This window comes from Dromiciops gliroides, chromosome 2, assembly GCF_019393635.1.
Source record: "Dromiciops gliroides isolate mDroGli1 chromosome 2, mDroGli1.pri, whole genome shotgun sequence".
Lineage (NCBI taxonomy): Eukaryota > Metazoa > Chordata > Mammalia > Microbiotheria > Microbiotheriidae > Dromiciops > Dromiciops gliroides.
In genome coordinates this window covers 244,108,456-244,123,833 of record NC_057862.1, presented here as the reverse complement: position 1 = coordinate 244,123,833, position 15,378 = coordinate 244,108,456, and the positions used below count along the sequence as shown (strand labels likewise).

The 15,378-nt window shown below is 34.9% G+C and overlaps 1 protein-coding gene across 12 annotated transcripts in view; it reads right to left on the bottom strand.

Moving 5' to 3' along the window:
• KTN1 (kinectin 1) overlaps nucleotides 1-15,378 on the bottom strand; it is a 136,389-nt gene that overhangs the window by 85,124 nt on the left and 35,887 nt on the right. For all 12 annotated transcript variants that reach the window (XM_043983219.1, XM_043983223.1, XM_043983221.1 and 9 more), the window contains exons 2-5: nucleotides 11,078-11,625; nucleotides 3,851-3,985; nucleotides 3,417-3,587; nucleotides 2,563-2,693 (exon numbers count right to left, since the gene is read on the bottom strand). In XM_043983219.1, coding sequence (XP_043839154.1) covers nucleotides 2,563-2,693; nucleotides 3,417-3,587; nucleotides 3,851-3,985; nucleotides 11,078-11,600 — 960 coding nt within the window. In that variant the 5' untranslated portion in view covers nucleotides 11,601-11,625. The remainder of the gene's footprint in view (nucleotides 1-2,562; nucleotides 2,694-3,416; nucleotides 3,588-3,850; nucleotides 3,986-11,077; nucleotides 11,626-15,378) is intronic.

Here is a 15,378-nt window from a genome sequence, read left to right as displayed (position 1 = left end):
TGTTTGTTTGCACGTTGTTTTCTCAATTAGATTGTGAGCTCCTTGAGAGCATAACTGTCTTTTGCCTCTTTTTGTATCCCCAAGGCTTAACACAGTGCCTAGTACATAGCACTTAATGTTTATTGATTGATGTTACCAATATTTTACTTATATCTTTTTTATTGATCTTTTTTATCATCTACTACATTTCCCACCATATGTCAGTACAATGTCATTGGCAAAATAATACAGAGATTACATAAGCAAAGCAGTATTATTTCACTGAATGACAAATAATGGAGAAAGGGGCAAAAGGCTGCTAAGTTTAGCATGAGTTGCAGCTAAACCAAATTATTCCAAGATATTTTATAGATAAAGCAAAACGAACAATTTAATTTCCCAATGGAAGAAATACACCAGCATTTTCATAGTGATCTAGTTTTATCCAGTACGGTAAAAGGGAAAGAGCACTGGCTTTGGTGACAGATGATTTGGCTTCAACTTCTACCTCTGCTGTTTACAACATGGGAGACCACCTGGGCAAATCACTTAGCCTACCCAGGCCTCAGTTTCCTCATCTGCAAAATAAAGTTGTGGAATTAGATGACGTCTGACCTAGCTCTTGTCAATGGTCTACTGACAATAAGAGAAGGAACCACCACAGTTGGACTCCCATCATTTCCCTTCCCAATACTTGAATATAACACTGTAATGTGAGAGAATACTGGGCTGGGAATCCTTAGACCTGGGTATAATTCCTGACTCTAATACTTACTAGTTGTGTCAAAGTCACTTCATATTTGAGTTTCAATTTCCTCATCTGCAAGACTATATGGGCTATCTACCTTATGGAAATGTCAACAAGGAATTAATGTTGTAAATTTCTATGAAGTGGCAATGATGTATTTATGTTTATTATAAATTATTTCTTGTTATTCTTAACTTGACAAATAAACATTTTCACATACAAAAAAAAAAAAGATTGTGGGGGCAGCTAGGTGGCACAGTAGATAAAGCACCAGCCCTAGATTCAGGAGGACCTGAATTCAAATCCAGCCTCAGACACTTAACACTTACTAGCTGTGTGACCCTGGGCAAGTCCCTTAACCCTAATTGCCCTGTGCAAAAAAAAAAAAAAAGATTATATAAAACCAGACATGTCTTATGTACACAGCATATTTTTTTCCAAGTAGATAAAATATTCAACAGTTTCGAAGCTGCTCTGCTTGTTTTTCTCTCCCTCTGAACTTTATTCAGTTCTTCTCTGTGCATGTATTTATTTTTAAGTATTTCAATGACCCTCTTTTTCTTTGGCATCACTATTACTTAGCCGCCTCTTCTCAAAAAATAAAAAAAACACCACCTCCCTAATAGCCTATTATCATAATCAAATAAAACAAAACCATATATTGGTTAATTCTGAAAATATGTCTCCTTCTATACCTCTAATCTATCACCTCTATTAGCTTGCCTCATCATCAGTCTTCTAGAGTTGTGGTTGGTTACTGAATTGGTCAGCTTTTTTAAGAATGACATGTTTAAAAACATGAAATTAGGAACAGTGGCTATACCTAACCAAATACAGAACATATAAAACAAACCCATGCTGGGGACAGTTTCAAAGGTACATGCAATTTGCTGTTAAGAAGGGACTATTCTAAAAGAAAGGAAAAGCTCATTGATGGTATTCTTGTCATTCCACTCCCTTTCCTCTTCCCTGACAACTGAGAAGATTTCAAAATTAGCAACACATATGTCTAGTTTCTTATTTCTATAAAAACATGGTATATTCACAATGTGAATATATTAACAACGTGGTATATTAACAACAAAACATGAGAAGGCAACGTCCAAGGTTTTTTATACTACTTTCTACAACAAACTACATCTTGAGAATCACACAGGTGACAAGAGACACTGAATATAATATCCTATTAATTACCAAAAAAATTTGAGTCACTGCAGCAAAGCATAGTCTTAGGAGCTTCTCAGACAAGTACTCTCTGGTCCATGTGAATAGATTCTCAAATGTCTCCTAATTATTAGCCACAAATGGACAGTTCTACACATCTAGAAGACATTATTCTTGTCCTCTTAAATAATCTATATTTTGGGCAGCTAGGTGACACAGTGGATAAAGTGCCAGGCCTGGGGTCAAAGTGCAGGCCTAGGGTCAGGAGGATTTATCTTCCTGAGTTCAAATCTGGCCTTACACTTGCTAGCTATGTGACCCTGGGTAAGTCACTTAATACTCTTTACCTCAGTTTTCTCATCTGTAAAATGAGCTAAAGACAGAAATGGCAAACCACTCTAGTATCTTTGCCAAGAAAACCTCAAACAGGGTGACGAAGAGCTGGTCAAGACTGAAATGACTCAACAAAAACAACAACAATCTATATTCTATATCTAAATTAATCTTTAAATAAAACCCTGATGAAAAGCAAAAAAAACAAAAAAAAAAACTAAGTATAGTTCAAGAAGTAGTCTTTTGGGTTAGTAAAAATAAGACTTAACTGCTCACCTACATCTACAATTCTCGCCATTTTCTTCCCTCAATGAATATAAACCCAAACATATGCTTACCTTCTTTAAAGCATCTTGTATAGCACCAGACTTCTCCTTTAGCAATTCGACAACACAAAGAGCCTCAGTTTCAGAAAATATCATAGTCTTCAGTGAGAGAAGGAAATCCTTAAACTTTACCTCTGCATTTTCTAAAATGAAGAGAAATAGTTTAACATAAATAAGCAGCTATGTGGCATAATTCAAAAAAAACAAAAGTAAACAGGAAAAAAGTAAAAAGCAATGATTTCAGGGACCATTAAAAATTGCTATTTAAATGTTATTCTTAACATACTATAGAAAATAAATTTCTCAAAGCAGGATAAGAATACATAAAATTATTTAAGGAGGTAGTAGTAAATTCTATCTTTTATGAGAAAAATCAAAGAGTGTATACTATTCCAAAAAGACAAACATTTATAGACATTCTACACTTATAAATGGCCCATGTATCTCAACATCCACTTGATACCTCATCTTCCTGCTATCAGAACCCTAGCCCATATCTTCCACAGAAACCATTATCCCTTCCCCCATTCATCTGCCAAATTGTTCACCCAAACCCTAAGCTCAAACATGCTTGGGACTCATGCAATCTATTAGTACAAGACTTCTTAACCTTATTTGTCAAATAACTCTTTATGGATGACCACTAAACTAGAACTAGATCCATAAACTAGTCATTTAGTCTCTTTTCTCAGTTCGTCATCTACATAACCAGTTTGGACAGGTGACTTCTAAGACTTCTTTTCCAGCCTTAACATGACATAAGATTCTATGATATCACTGTTAGACTTGATTCTACACCTAATGTACTGTAACAGGTTGTTCAGATATTTTTAAGGAGACTAGAATTAATCTGTTGACTTTTTTACCTTTGTCAGTTTCATTTTTCAGCTTTTTAGCTCCTGTTTTTTGAATCCCTTCTGCTTGATCACTTTTAACCAGATCAATCATTTCTCTCTTATCTGCTGCAGAATTTGGGTCAGAGTTATCCATCAAAGAAGTATAAGAACTTGAGTGACTATGAGGTTCATCCACCATAGCTGTTATGTAAATTCAATAAATCATAGCTTTTTAGAGTAAATTAAAAGTAAATTTTAAATTAAAAGCATGCAATTTAAGATAAATACATGATATATATTAAAATTTTACATTTCTAGGTGACATTATTTCCACTACGGGGCGGGGGGGGGGGGGAGTTTGCATAGTGTAAACCTTTTTTTTAATATTCCATGTCTACATCACATAAATTCATAGTATCTATACAAGGTTACTCAAAACTAAAAGCTTTACAACAATATTTTACCATTATCCGTTTTCTGTTTCTTTGATGCATTTTTCTTTTTTCCCGATCCACTCTCCTTAGTCTCCTGGTGGAGGGGTAATGGTTCTTGTTTTTTGGTAGGTGACAAAACCACTTCAATCTTTTTATCCTGGTCATCTAAAAAAGATGATCATTAACGTATTTCACCAAACAATAAGCTGAGTCAGTCCAAGGTTAATTCTATATGCTAGACTTTTATCAACATTTTGTATCACCTGTATTCATATGCCTTTAAGGAGCACAACAGTTCTCAGTAATGTGTGCTGGTGTACTGTAAAAATCATTGACTCTGAATGAAATCAGACCTAGGTTCAATTTTGGCTCTGATACTTTCCAGTCATGTAGACTCTGGGTAAGTTACAGCCAGAGACTTAATTTCCACATCTATAAAGGTTTGCAATAATAAATACTATTTGTACTTCCAATCTAAGAGTTGTTATGAAGAAAGTGCTTTGTAAATCTTTAGGTTCTACATAAATGTGAATTATTATACTACATTTGGTTTTTTGTTTTGTTTTGTTTTTTTAGTGAGGCAATTGGGGTTAAGTGACTTGCCCAGGGTCACACAGCTAGTAAGTGTTAAGTGTCTGAGGCCAGATTTGAACTCAGGTACTCCTGACTCCAGGGTCGGTGCTCTATCCACTGTGCCACCTAGCTGCCCCACTACATTTGCTTTTTTTTTTTTCTTTCTTTTTTGCTCAGGGCAATGGGGGTTAAGTGACTTGCCCAGGGTCACACAGCTAGTAAGTGTTAAGTGTCTGAGGCCAGATTTGAACTCAGGTACTCCTGAATCCAGGGCCGGTGCTTTATCTACTGCACCACCTAACCGCCCCCTACATTTGCTTTTAAGAACTGAGAACCTATCAAATTTTGACATTTATTCAGAAGTCAAAGAACAGTTTCAAGATACCAGGAAAGAAATATTCTAATAACTGGAATTATACTCAGTTAATAAGACTGCATATAATACTACTGAGACTAATGAGTTAGAATCATTTGTGCTATTAAAAAAAGAAATCTTGAATCAATAACTTCTTTCTCAAATAAAAACGTTTTTAACATATTATTACCATTTTCTAAAAGGGTACTTAAACAAGTAATATCATAGCTACAAGACCTGTGTTACAGTCTTAGGTCTGCCACTTATTAGCTATGACAGAGGGCAAATCACAAGTTATATAATCCTCAATTTCTTCATCTATAAAATGGAATGATAACGTACTACCAGCCTCACAAGGCTGATGTGAGTTTCAAATAGAGACAAAGGAAATGATAGAGCTACTTTTTCTTACCCTTCCCTCTGGTCTTAGTAAAAGAGTTAGTTATCCTTACTCCTATTTAAGGTTAATTCTTCCTTTTCCCTTCATCCCTCTATCTTGATCCTATTTATTAATTATTGCTACCTTCAAGACCTTCAGCTCCTCCCTCCTTCCTGCATCCTCAAGCCCTCCCCTTTTCATTGCCTCTTCTATGATTCCCAACAAGCCTACAAGTCAGAGTTTCCTCCTTTTGTTTTTTTAAAGCCTCTCTACTACCCAATTCTTTCCTCACTGACAAACTTTAAGTACTCTATGGCTTAATCATAAATTCTTTAAACCTTTCCAATCCTTATCCCCAACACGCCACTACAAGTTATCTTAGGTTAGTCCAATGGCCTTTTTTTTTCTTTTACTTTTCCCATCTTCTTTAACCCCTCTGTACAATTTGACATTGTTGAAACTACCTCCTGATGAACAGGCTCTCTTCCTTTCCTTGCCTCCAGAAAAGGCTAGGTTTTTTATTCTTTTACTCCTCCATAACTACTTTCTCCTTCCCAAACCCTTAATGTAGACATTTCACTGGGTCTTTTTCTGGATACAGTCTCTACATCTCTTGGTAATATATCTCAATCCTAAGGTTTCAATTACCATCTCTAACACAGCCCTCAAATCTATGGCTATACCTCTAATATTTCTTCCAATCAACCATGGAATCTCTTTTCATGTGGTTCAATACCATACTCATGATCTCTCCCCTTTAATCTGCTCCTACCTGATTCCACTATGGCCTGTGGCACCACTATTTACACTGTTCTTTCTGCTTCACCTGTCATATCCAATCAGTTATCAAGTCTTGTCAATTCTACCTTAACATTTTTTCCATCTATTCTTCCCCTACTCCATTCCCATTGCCATTACCCTACTACCAGCTCTCACCTCCATCCATCTACTCAAACCAAGCTTAAGACACTTCCTAGCTATGTGACCCTGAACAAGTCCTTTAATCTTTTTACTTCAGTTTCCCCTATTATAAGATGGGGGACAGACAGTTATGAAACGGGTATATATAAATTCCATATACAGACACCTATGTGTCTATGTATGTGCATGTGTGCATGAGTACACACATATATGTAAATACACATAGATCCACAGGCACAAAGTAGTTAAAAACAAGGTAGTCTGGGACAGCACTAGCTGTTAGCAGAAATCAAGGATTCATGCAGAAGATAGTACCTCAGCAGGATCTTTAAGCTAATTTTTAATGGACTTTTCTCAGTCCTCATCCTTGGCATTTCTGCAGCATTTGATAGTGTCAGTCACCCTCTTCTGGTTAACACTCTTTTCTATAGTTTTCCCTGACAACATTCTAGCCTGGTTTTTCTCCTACCTATATAAAACTATTCCTTCTCAGTCTCCTTGTCTAGATCTTCATCCAGATCAGGGCTGCTAGCCATAGGAGTCACACAGGGCTTTGCCTTGAGAGCGCTTCTCTTCTCCCCGTATAATATTTCACTTGTTAATTAAACCAGTTTCCATGAATACAATTATCTCAATTCTGAGGATTCTTGGAGCTACTTATCCAACCCTAACTTTTCTCCCAGTCTCCAGATTTGCATCTCCAAATGCCTATTGCACATCTCTAATTAGATGTTCCATGGACATATTAAGCTAAGATGCCCAAAACTGAACTCCTGACCTTCCCCATCCTACCCACTACACCCAAAACCGAACAAAAAACCATCATCCCTTCCAAATTTCCTTATTACTGTTGAGGGCACCACAGGTTCACAACCTAATTGTTATCCTCCCTCCATTCATTCCTCACTCTCTCAGCCCACTCCCAAATGCAATCTATTGCCAAGTCCTGTCATTTCTACAATCTCAAAATGCTCATATATACCCCCTTCTCTCCTCTGACACTGCCACTACCCTGGGTCTAGGTCCTCATCATCTCAGACCTAGACTACTGCAATAGCCTTCTGGTTGGTCTGTCTGTCCTAAATCTTTCCCCATTTCAATCCATTTTCCAAAATCATCTTCTTAAGGTGCAGGTCTAAACCATGTCACCTCACCTATTCAATAAAATCTAGTAGCTCTTAACTCTAGGATAAAATATAATATTCTCTGTCATTTAAAAGTCCTTCATAACCTGACCCCTGCCACCTTTCCAATCTTCTTATACTTTACACCCTTCACGTAATCTGTAATTCAAATGCTCCATATCTTGACTTAGGTCATATTCACTGGCTGTCCCTCAGCCTGGATTTCTCTTCCCTATCTCCACTTCTTAGCTTCCTTCAAATCCCAGTGGAAATTCCCCCTCCACCACCCCCAGAAGGAAATACTTTCTGCAAGAAGACCTTCCTGATCTCTTTTAATTCTAATGCCTTCTCTCTCCTGATCAAATCCAATTTAATCTGTAAATATCTTTTTAGTACATAGTTGTTTTCATGTTATCTCCCCCATTAGACCAAGAGCTCCAAGGGCAGGGACTGTCTTTTGCCTTTCTTTGCATCACTGACACACAGTACAGTGCCCGGTACATAAAAGGTACGTGATAAAAGTATGTTGACTTTAATGAAGAGAGGGACGTGAAGGTCTCTGAATAAATACGCCCCAGGAACGAAGGATAGCTAACACAAAGGCACAGAGACAAGAGATAAGAGTTTCATGTTTGAAAGGAAAAGAAAGAAGGTAAGTTTGGCTGGATCTCAGAGTACAGGATAGAGAGAAATGTTGCCTACTGCAACTATAATCAAATAAGAAGTTGAAATGCTAGGTAAAATGGATTAAATTAAATATCAGATTCTCATCTTAAACTATCAACAAGTTATATTACACCAAATTCCGTACTGTGCTATTAGACATAATACTCAAACTACAAGATGAACATATGATTAACATCAAATACATAATTTGTTTAGAAAGATATCCACCCTGGAAAATGGACTGCCAAAAAGAATTGGAAATTGAAGGGATGCCAATCAACTGGGAAATGGCTGAACAAGTTGTGATAAATGATTGTGATGGAAGACTATTGTGCTGTAAGAACAGAGCCTATAAGTCTTAACAAGTGATCTGGGGGCAGCTAGGTGGCACAGTGGATAGAGCACTGGCCCTGGATTCAGGAGGACCTGAGTTCAAATCCGGCCTCAGACACTTAACACTTACTAGCTGTGTGACCCTGGGGAGGTCACTTAACCCTAATTGCCTCACCAAAAACAAACAAACAAACAAAAAATCTTAAAAAAAAAACAAAAAAACAAGTGATCTGGTGTAACTGGTATCATGAATCACTGTTTATCTAATGATAAGGTTAGTTTTCTTCAGGGGTTCAAAGGAGGTTCCTCTTTAGCTATCCTTTTGTTCAATGTATATGAGACCATTTAGAAAAAACTGTTACTATTATATTCTGCAATATCATTATTTTTTGAATATCAGTTACTTATCTTCTTGTAACAAAGCCCTGAGCTTTCATGATTGTTCATGGCTAACCAAGTTAAACTTGGGCATTAGAAGACTGGCTAAAGTGTAATGACTGAAGAAGACGCTTATGAAGCAAAGCACTGGGCAATACAGCACCTCTAAACAGATTATCTGTGAGACTGCATTCATTCCTCAACACTCCCAGAATATTTTGCTCAAAATGAATTGATTTTCTAATGTTAGTAGAAATCAATTTTTTTAATTCAACAGACTATTTCAAAAGACAATGAATTTCTCAATATAACCTCTCCCAAATATCTCTGTCCTTCCAAATTCTCTCCATAAACATCTCATTTGGCAAATGTGGTCCAACCCAACAATCAATCCTTCAATCATTTCAAAGTGTTCCATCTCCAGATAAAAACAAGGCTTGACACTATAGACAAGCCTACAAAGTACGGTTTCTATAAGCATGTTCCCTCTAGATAGCCAAATATACAGTATGAAAACTAAAACTAAAAGCATCCCCATTAAGCACGAAGCATAAGATTGTCTAAAATAACTAAATACTGATATTTATTGGATAGAGTAGCACTATTTAGAATTAAATCCTTAGTAGTTTCAGGAAGACCAATAAGATTAGATTCCTAGTAGCATCCATGAACTACTATATATATATATATATATATATATACTATATATATATACTATATATAATTTAAGTACATAATTACAGAATACAATTCAAATTCTATGGAGAAGAATCTCAACATATATTTGTTGTGGTTTAAATTTTTTTTTTTTTACAAAAAGCCCTTAAAGAGGAAAAACTCTGATTCTTCTAAAATTGATTTTTTATCTACCCATCAAGTTTTATCCTAAATAGCTCTATGAAAGTAACAAAGAAGAATACTTTCTTCATTCCCATTAGTACAAAGATTTCATGTGAACTTGTCAATCAGGCCACGATGCCTTAGTGTCAGATCCAATAAAGCCCTGAGGGATCAGAGATCTCTTATTATCAGAACCCCAAATACATTCAAAGACTGTGGTTCTCCCTCTGTCTATAGAAATCAAAGACTCTTTAGCAAACCACCAAGATAGTGCATCCCCAGGAGAACTGGACCTGGAGGCAGTATTGTGCAATAAAAAGAAGTTCAATTTTTTAAAGTCAAAGGACAAGAGTATGAATCTGACTTTCAACTTCCTGTGTGACCTTGAGCAAATCATTTAACCTGTTTCTTCATCTATAAAATGAGGGAACCAGACTAGATGGTTTCCAAAGCCCCTTTCAACTCTAAATCTATGATTCTAAGATTTAATCTAAGTACTCAAGGACCTGAGTAATTAAATCAATTTTTCTGGAGACTTATAAACTGCTTAACATCCAAAAGTATTTTGACCAATGGCATCATTACTAGAATAAGCAAATAGAATTGCCAGCGTATTTTAAGGAACATCATTCATTTTGGTGACAAAATCTGGTGGTTTTGTATTTTTTAAATTAATATTAATAATAACAAAGGGCTAATACTAAAAAAGGGAATTAGACTTGGGTTGTTTCACACCTTAAGTTTCTAAGTTGCAAAGAGTCAACTTTAGGCCTAATAGAAGAAAAATTAGAGCTATCTAAAAGTATAATAGGCTTCTTTGGGGAGGAGCAGGTTTCTTATCCCCATTGGAAGTGTGCAAGCATAGGCTAGATGTCTGCTTGCCTAGTAGATTAGAGAGGGAATTATTTTTCAAGTATAAATTGGACAAGATAGCCACTGAGATTCCAATGCTGACATTTCTGTGACCTCATCATTATGTGGCCAACTTTGTGATAACAGTTCACTAACTATATATGTACAACCACCTACCTTTAACTACCTTCAAAGACTAGTTGGAAGTAGTTCATCAAAACATAGCCATTAGACTACTTACACACAAAAAAAGGATTACTCTAACAATCCACATGTTTCACTATCTAAGGACAATTCAGGATATTGTCTACTATTTCCAATATATAGTTAATGAATTATCAGCACAACACAATAATCATCACCTGGTTAGTTAGCAACCATATTTAAGAAAAGACTCACAAATCAAAAAACTCATCTACGGGAGAGTGAAGACAAAATTTTCTAAGGAAGGTCTTCATTTTTTTGTTAACTTTATAGAATAAAATCTCAACTGCTAATAACTGAAACACAGTAAATGTTCAGTTCATTTTAGCATAATAATGTATTTTGTATTACATATCTAAATTATTTGCATTTTAATGCTCTAAAAAAATTTGCTCACAAAAGAAATTTTATAAACCCATCATTTTATATTGACTCAGAAACAAAGGGAAAAGGGAAAAAACTAAAAAGAAAAAATAGTTGCCCTTCATTTTACCCAAACTCAGTTGAACAATTAGTATCTAGTATATTGTGAGCCTCAAGTGTTAAGCAGAAAAACTAAATACAGTTCTAGAATTAGTTGTTATCCCATAAATATAATCATAGCATATCATCAAAATTATATGGATCAATACCGATTCCATTTTTAGGCTTTTTTTGCCCTGGTTTCTTCTTTGAACTTGAAGCTTCAGAGGGTGGTGTGGGTTGTTTGGTAACTGGAATTGGTTCAACTTTTTTGCCTGGACTCTTTGATCCATCATTTTCTTTAGTGACCTGTTCCTCCTGTACAGGCTTGTGTTTCTTTTCTTTTTTCTTCCGCTCTCTAACACCACTTGAAGCTTCAACAACACTCAACTGAACAGGTGCTACTTGTTCATCATCTATATTCAAAGCATCAGTTACTTTAAAGTCCCGGGTAACATTCTCAGAATCAGATTCATGGAGGTTCCCATTCTGAGTTTCTTTCTTTTTGTTCTTTTTCTTTTCTGCCTTCTTTTTATCAGTCTTTGTGGGCAGAAGTTTTTGTTCTCTTTTCTGTTTTGCAAGAACTTCATCATATAATGTTTCTTTCATGAAAAGCCAGAAGAAGAGGAAAATTACTGTAATAACTACTGAAGGAATAAGGATGATAAAATACGTTGACTCGTAAAACTCCATGGTGCTTCGTAATGTCTTATAAAACCTATGTATAAAAGAAAAAATATTTCATGAATCTCAAATTTGTTTTAAAATACACACTTTCAACTGGTATTTAAGTTACATTAAATACATATCTAAGCAACTGAAAGAGTTATTTAAATCACATAGACTTGATTAATTTGCCAACTACATTTAAAGTACAGCAATATAAGATGTGTATACCTTACTAGGAAAACTATTTGGAAACAAATTCATAGCCAGTTTTCTAGTGTTTTTAACCTCAAAACAACAGACCATGGTGACAAAAAAGAAAGAAACCCAACCAACCTTTATTTTATTTTTCATTACTTCTTTCTTATGAATGTATAATTATCTTAACATTTTTACTTTTATAGCACAGTAATCCTGAAAAGCATAATGGCATGGTGGAAAGATTAATGGCTTTCGAGTGAGAAAAAACTGGGTTTACATCCTGCTTCTGTTTCTGACATACATTAACTGTGTGACTGTGAGCAAGTCACTTAAACATATCAGTGCCCCAGACACCATTTTAAAGCTCTAAGTTAAAAATGAGTGGCCAAGATGCATTGCTGAAGGAAGTTTCCACAAGCTATTTACACTGATGAAGTGACAGGCACTACATCCCTTCTTCAAATCACAGGGCCTCATGGACAGATGTAATGCAGTATCTTGACAGTGAAGAAAATCTTGAAAACTTGGATAGCATTTCCTTTTGATTTGCTAATAAATACATTCAATCCTTGAATGAATCTGTGCCACCACTAAGATGGATGTTCCCCATCATGGCAGAGTTCTCATTCCAACAATGCCTACTATTCCTGTGCAATTCTGCATGTCTTCCTATAATTCCTCCATAGGTAGTCTACTCAGTGTTCTAGGAACTTGCCTCTACAATGCATAGGTACCAATGGAATACTCAGGCTGTCCATCTCATATTTTTATCTACTTGATTAGTTCACCAACTCTTTTCATCATACATCTCTTTGATGTTATTTCCAAATCCAATGCCTCTTTCTACTTGGAGGAATACCCTAAATTTTCTAAAATTATCCCAGAAGAGATGGAACATTTTAACTTTCTTACAGGTTTCACATGCAGTTCTGGAAATATACTACAACAACTATCTGAAGATCAAGCCAGTTAGATATGGAACTGGTCATAACAATAAGCATAAAACACAATTTTTTTTTAAATTGATGTTAAAATTTGTTTTTACATATATTTTGGAAAATAAAATTCTATTCAACATTAAAAAAAACAATAAGCATAAGTAGATCATATGCTACAACAAAAAAACAGCAAAATGTGTGCTGGACAATTTTTACTACCAGTACAAACACTAACATTCTTCAAAAGGGATGAATAGTGAATGAATAGTGCTGCTCCTAAAATCTGTTAAGTAGAAAAACTATATATAATAGTAGTAACTGCAAGCAGGAGAAACAGCTTTGGATAGCAGAAAGAAAACAGGTTTCATTCAGAAAGACCTAGATTTCAAGTCCTCCATAATGGCACTATGTCTCTGTACAAGTCATTTAACTCCTACGGTGGGGTCTCCAAAAAGAGGGATTCAAAACAATCCAATGGGGTGCAAGAAGAAAATATCCAATTTTGTTTCTATTTATCTTTAACAAAGAATGAAATATGATTTCACTAATATCAAATATTTTGAATGACACTAATATTTAACAATTGGTCCATATGTCAAATAGTGACGTCACAGTATCCCAAGAACAGGAATTCTTCAGTGTAAAAAGGTTGGCAGTACTTCTCTTTCTTGTTCATTAGCTTTCAGCATAATGCTTTTCAGCATTACTTCAGTGTATATGTGACCAATTAAGTAGATTTATGAATGAAATTATCTAGCTTTAACTAAGCTAATACTCACAAAATTAAGAAGATTCCCACCAAGAAATCATTATAAAATATGATTTACATGATAACAAGTGAGTAAAAATAATAGAACTAACATTTCTACCCTTACTGGTACAAACTCTTCATCAGACATATGAGATAAAAATAGGGATGATATAATCTGATTTGACAATTAGATAAAATAAATCTAAATTATCAAGATTATTTGAAATTATTTATAAACACTAAGTTAACAGGACCCTTATCAAGTATACATTGTACCTTTAAATATTAGCTAATGTTTTATTTACCATCATAACTAGTAAGACATTTTAAAATTAAAATTGTTTTTGTTGGTCAAAGCAATGGAAGAGCAACAATTAATAAAAAATGCTTTGTTCACTTTAAAAATCTTGGAAGTAGATTTTTAAATGTTTTTAAATGTCCTAAAAACGGAATTTCTACAAATTTTGAACATCTGTTAACAAGAATGAGATACCTTCTTTAATTTGTTAGAATAACTGATCAACATCAGGGAAAATGAAAATCCAACCAAAAAACTTTACATAATTAATATGGAGTTGAAAAATAAGTATCAATGATCTAACAAGTATAGCTAACAATTTTTATGAGAGTCCTTTTATCAGCCATTTAAAAAGTCAGCCATTAAAACCAAGTACTGAAATAAATGGGACAGTTAAGTGGTGCAGTGAATAGAGTGCCCAGCATGGAGTTAGGAAGACTCATCTTTGTGAGTTCAAATCTGACCTCTGACATTTACTGGCTGTGAGACCCTGGGCAAGTCACTTAACCCTATTTGCTTTGGTTGCCTCATCTGTAAAATGAGCTGGAGAAGGAAATGGCAAACCCTTCTAGTATCTTTGCCAAGAAAACCTGAAATGGGGACACAAAAAAATCACACACAACTGAACAGTAACACTGAAACAAAGTGAACATAAACCAGACTTCTTATTTGTGTCACAAAATTTTATATAAATATTAATATTTTAGTGAGAGCAACATGATAGAATATGCTTCATTATTTAATATTAGTTTAAAACTGTGATAAAATATTGAGTATCTTAGTGAGAAAGGTTTTTTGTACCGATAAAAAATTGAAATATATTCTCTATTTCATCTTTATGTCATCTTTTCTCATATTCATTTCTGCATGTAGTAAATGTATATAATTGATAAGTAAATATATGTATTTTGAAGATAAATGCTCACTTTTTAAAAAATTGATCCAATGTGTTACAGAGTTATAGAGAAGCTGCTGACTGGCCTTGGAAGAGGCAGGAATGCTTCCTTACACATGCCATCACAGGTACAGATTGGGGGAAAAAAACCTCAGCAATTTGAACCAACACTGACAGAGATCTTTAAAGTTTGCAAAGTGTTTTACTAAGGGATTTTGTTTAAGATTCACAACAACTTAGTGAGACAGGGAAGAACAAAAGGGAACAAGCAATTATGTCATGAATAGTAAGTGCAAGGAATTGTGCTATGCACTTTAACAGATATAATCTCATCTGATCCTCACAACCCTGAGCAGCAGGTCTGTTATTACTCCCATTTTATGGTTGAGGAAACAAGCACTGTAGGCTTCCCATGGTGCCAAAGGTCAGTTTTGAGCCCTGATCTTCCTAATTCCAAGTCTAGTGTAAGATGCTATTGTAATAATATTAAGTTTTAGAGAATGTTTTAATTTTTGTTTTTATTATATGTCTCATGTGTAACAACTAAGATTCTGAATTTCCTTAGACATGCTTTTGAGAACGCTCATTGTTTGATTTGATTATTAGCAAAGCTAAAGTTGTGTTAAGCTCAATTTTGCAGGAAATATTCCTGACTGATTACCAGCATCCACACATCTGAAACATCTGAAAAGACTTCCATTCCATGACTACACCCAGAGGTC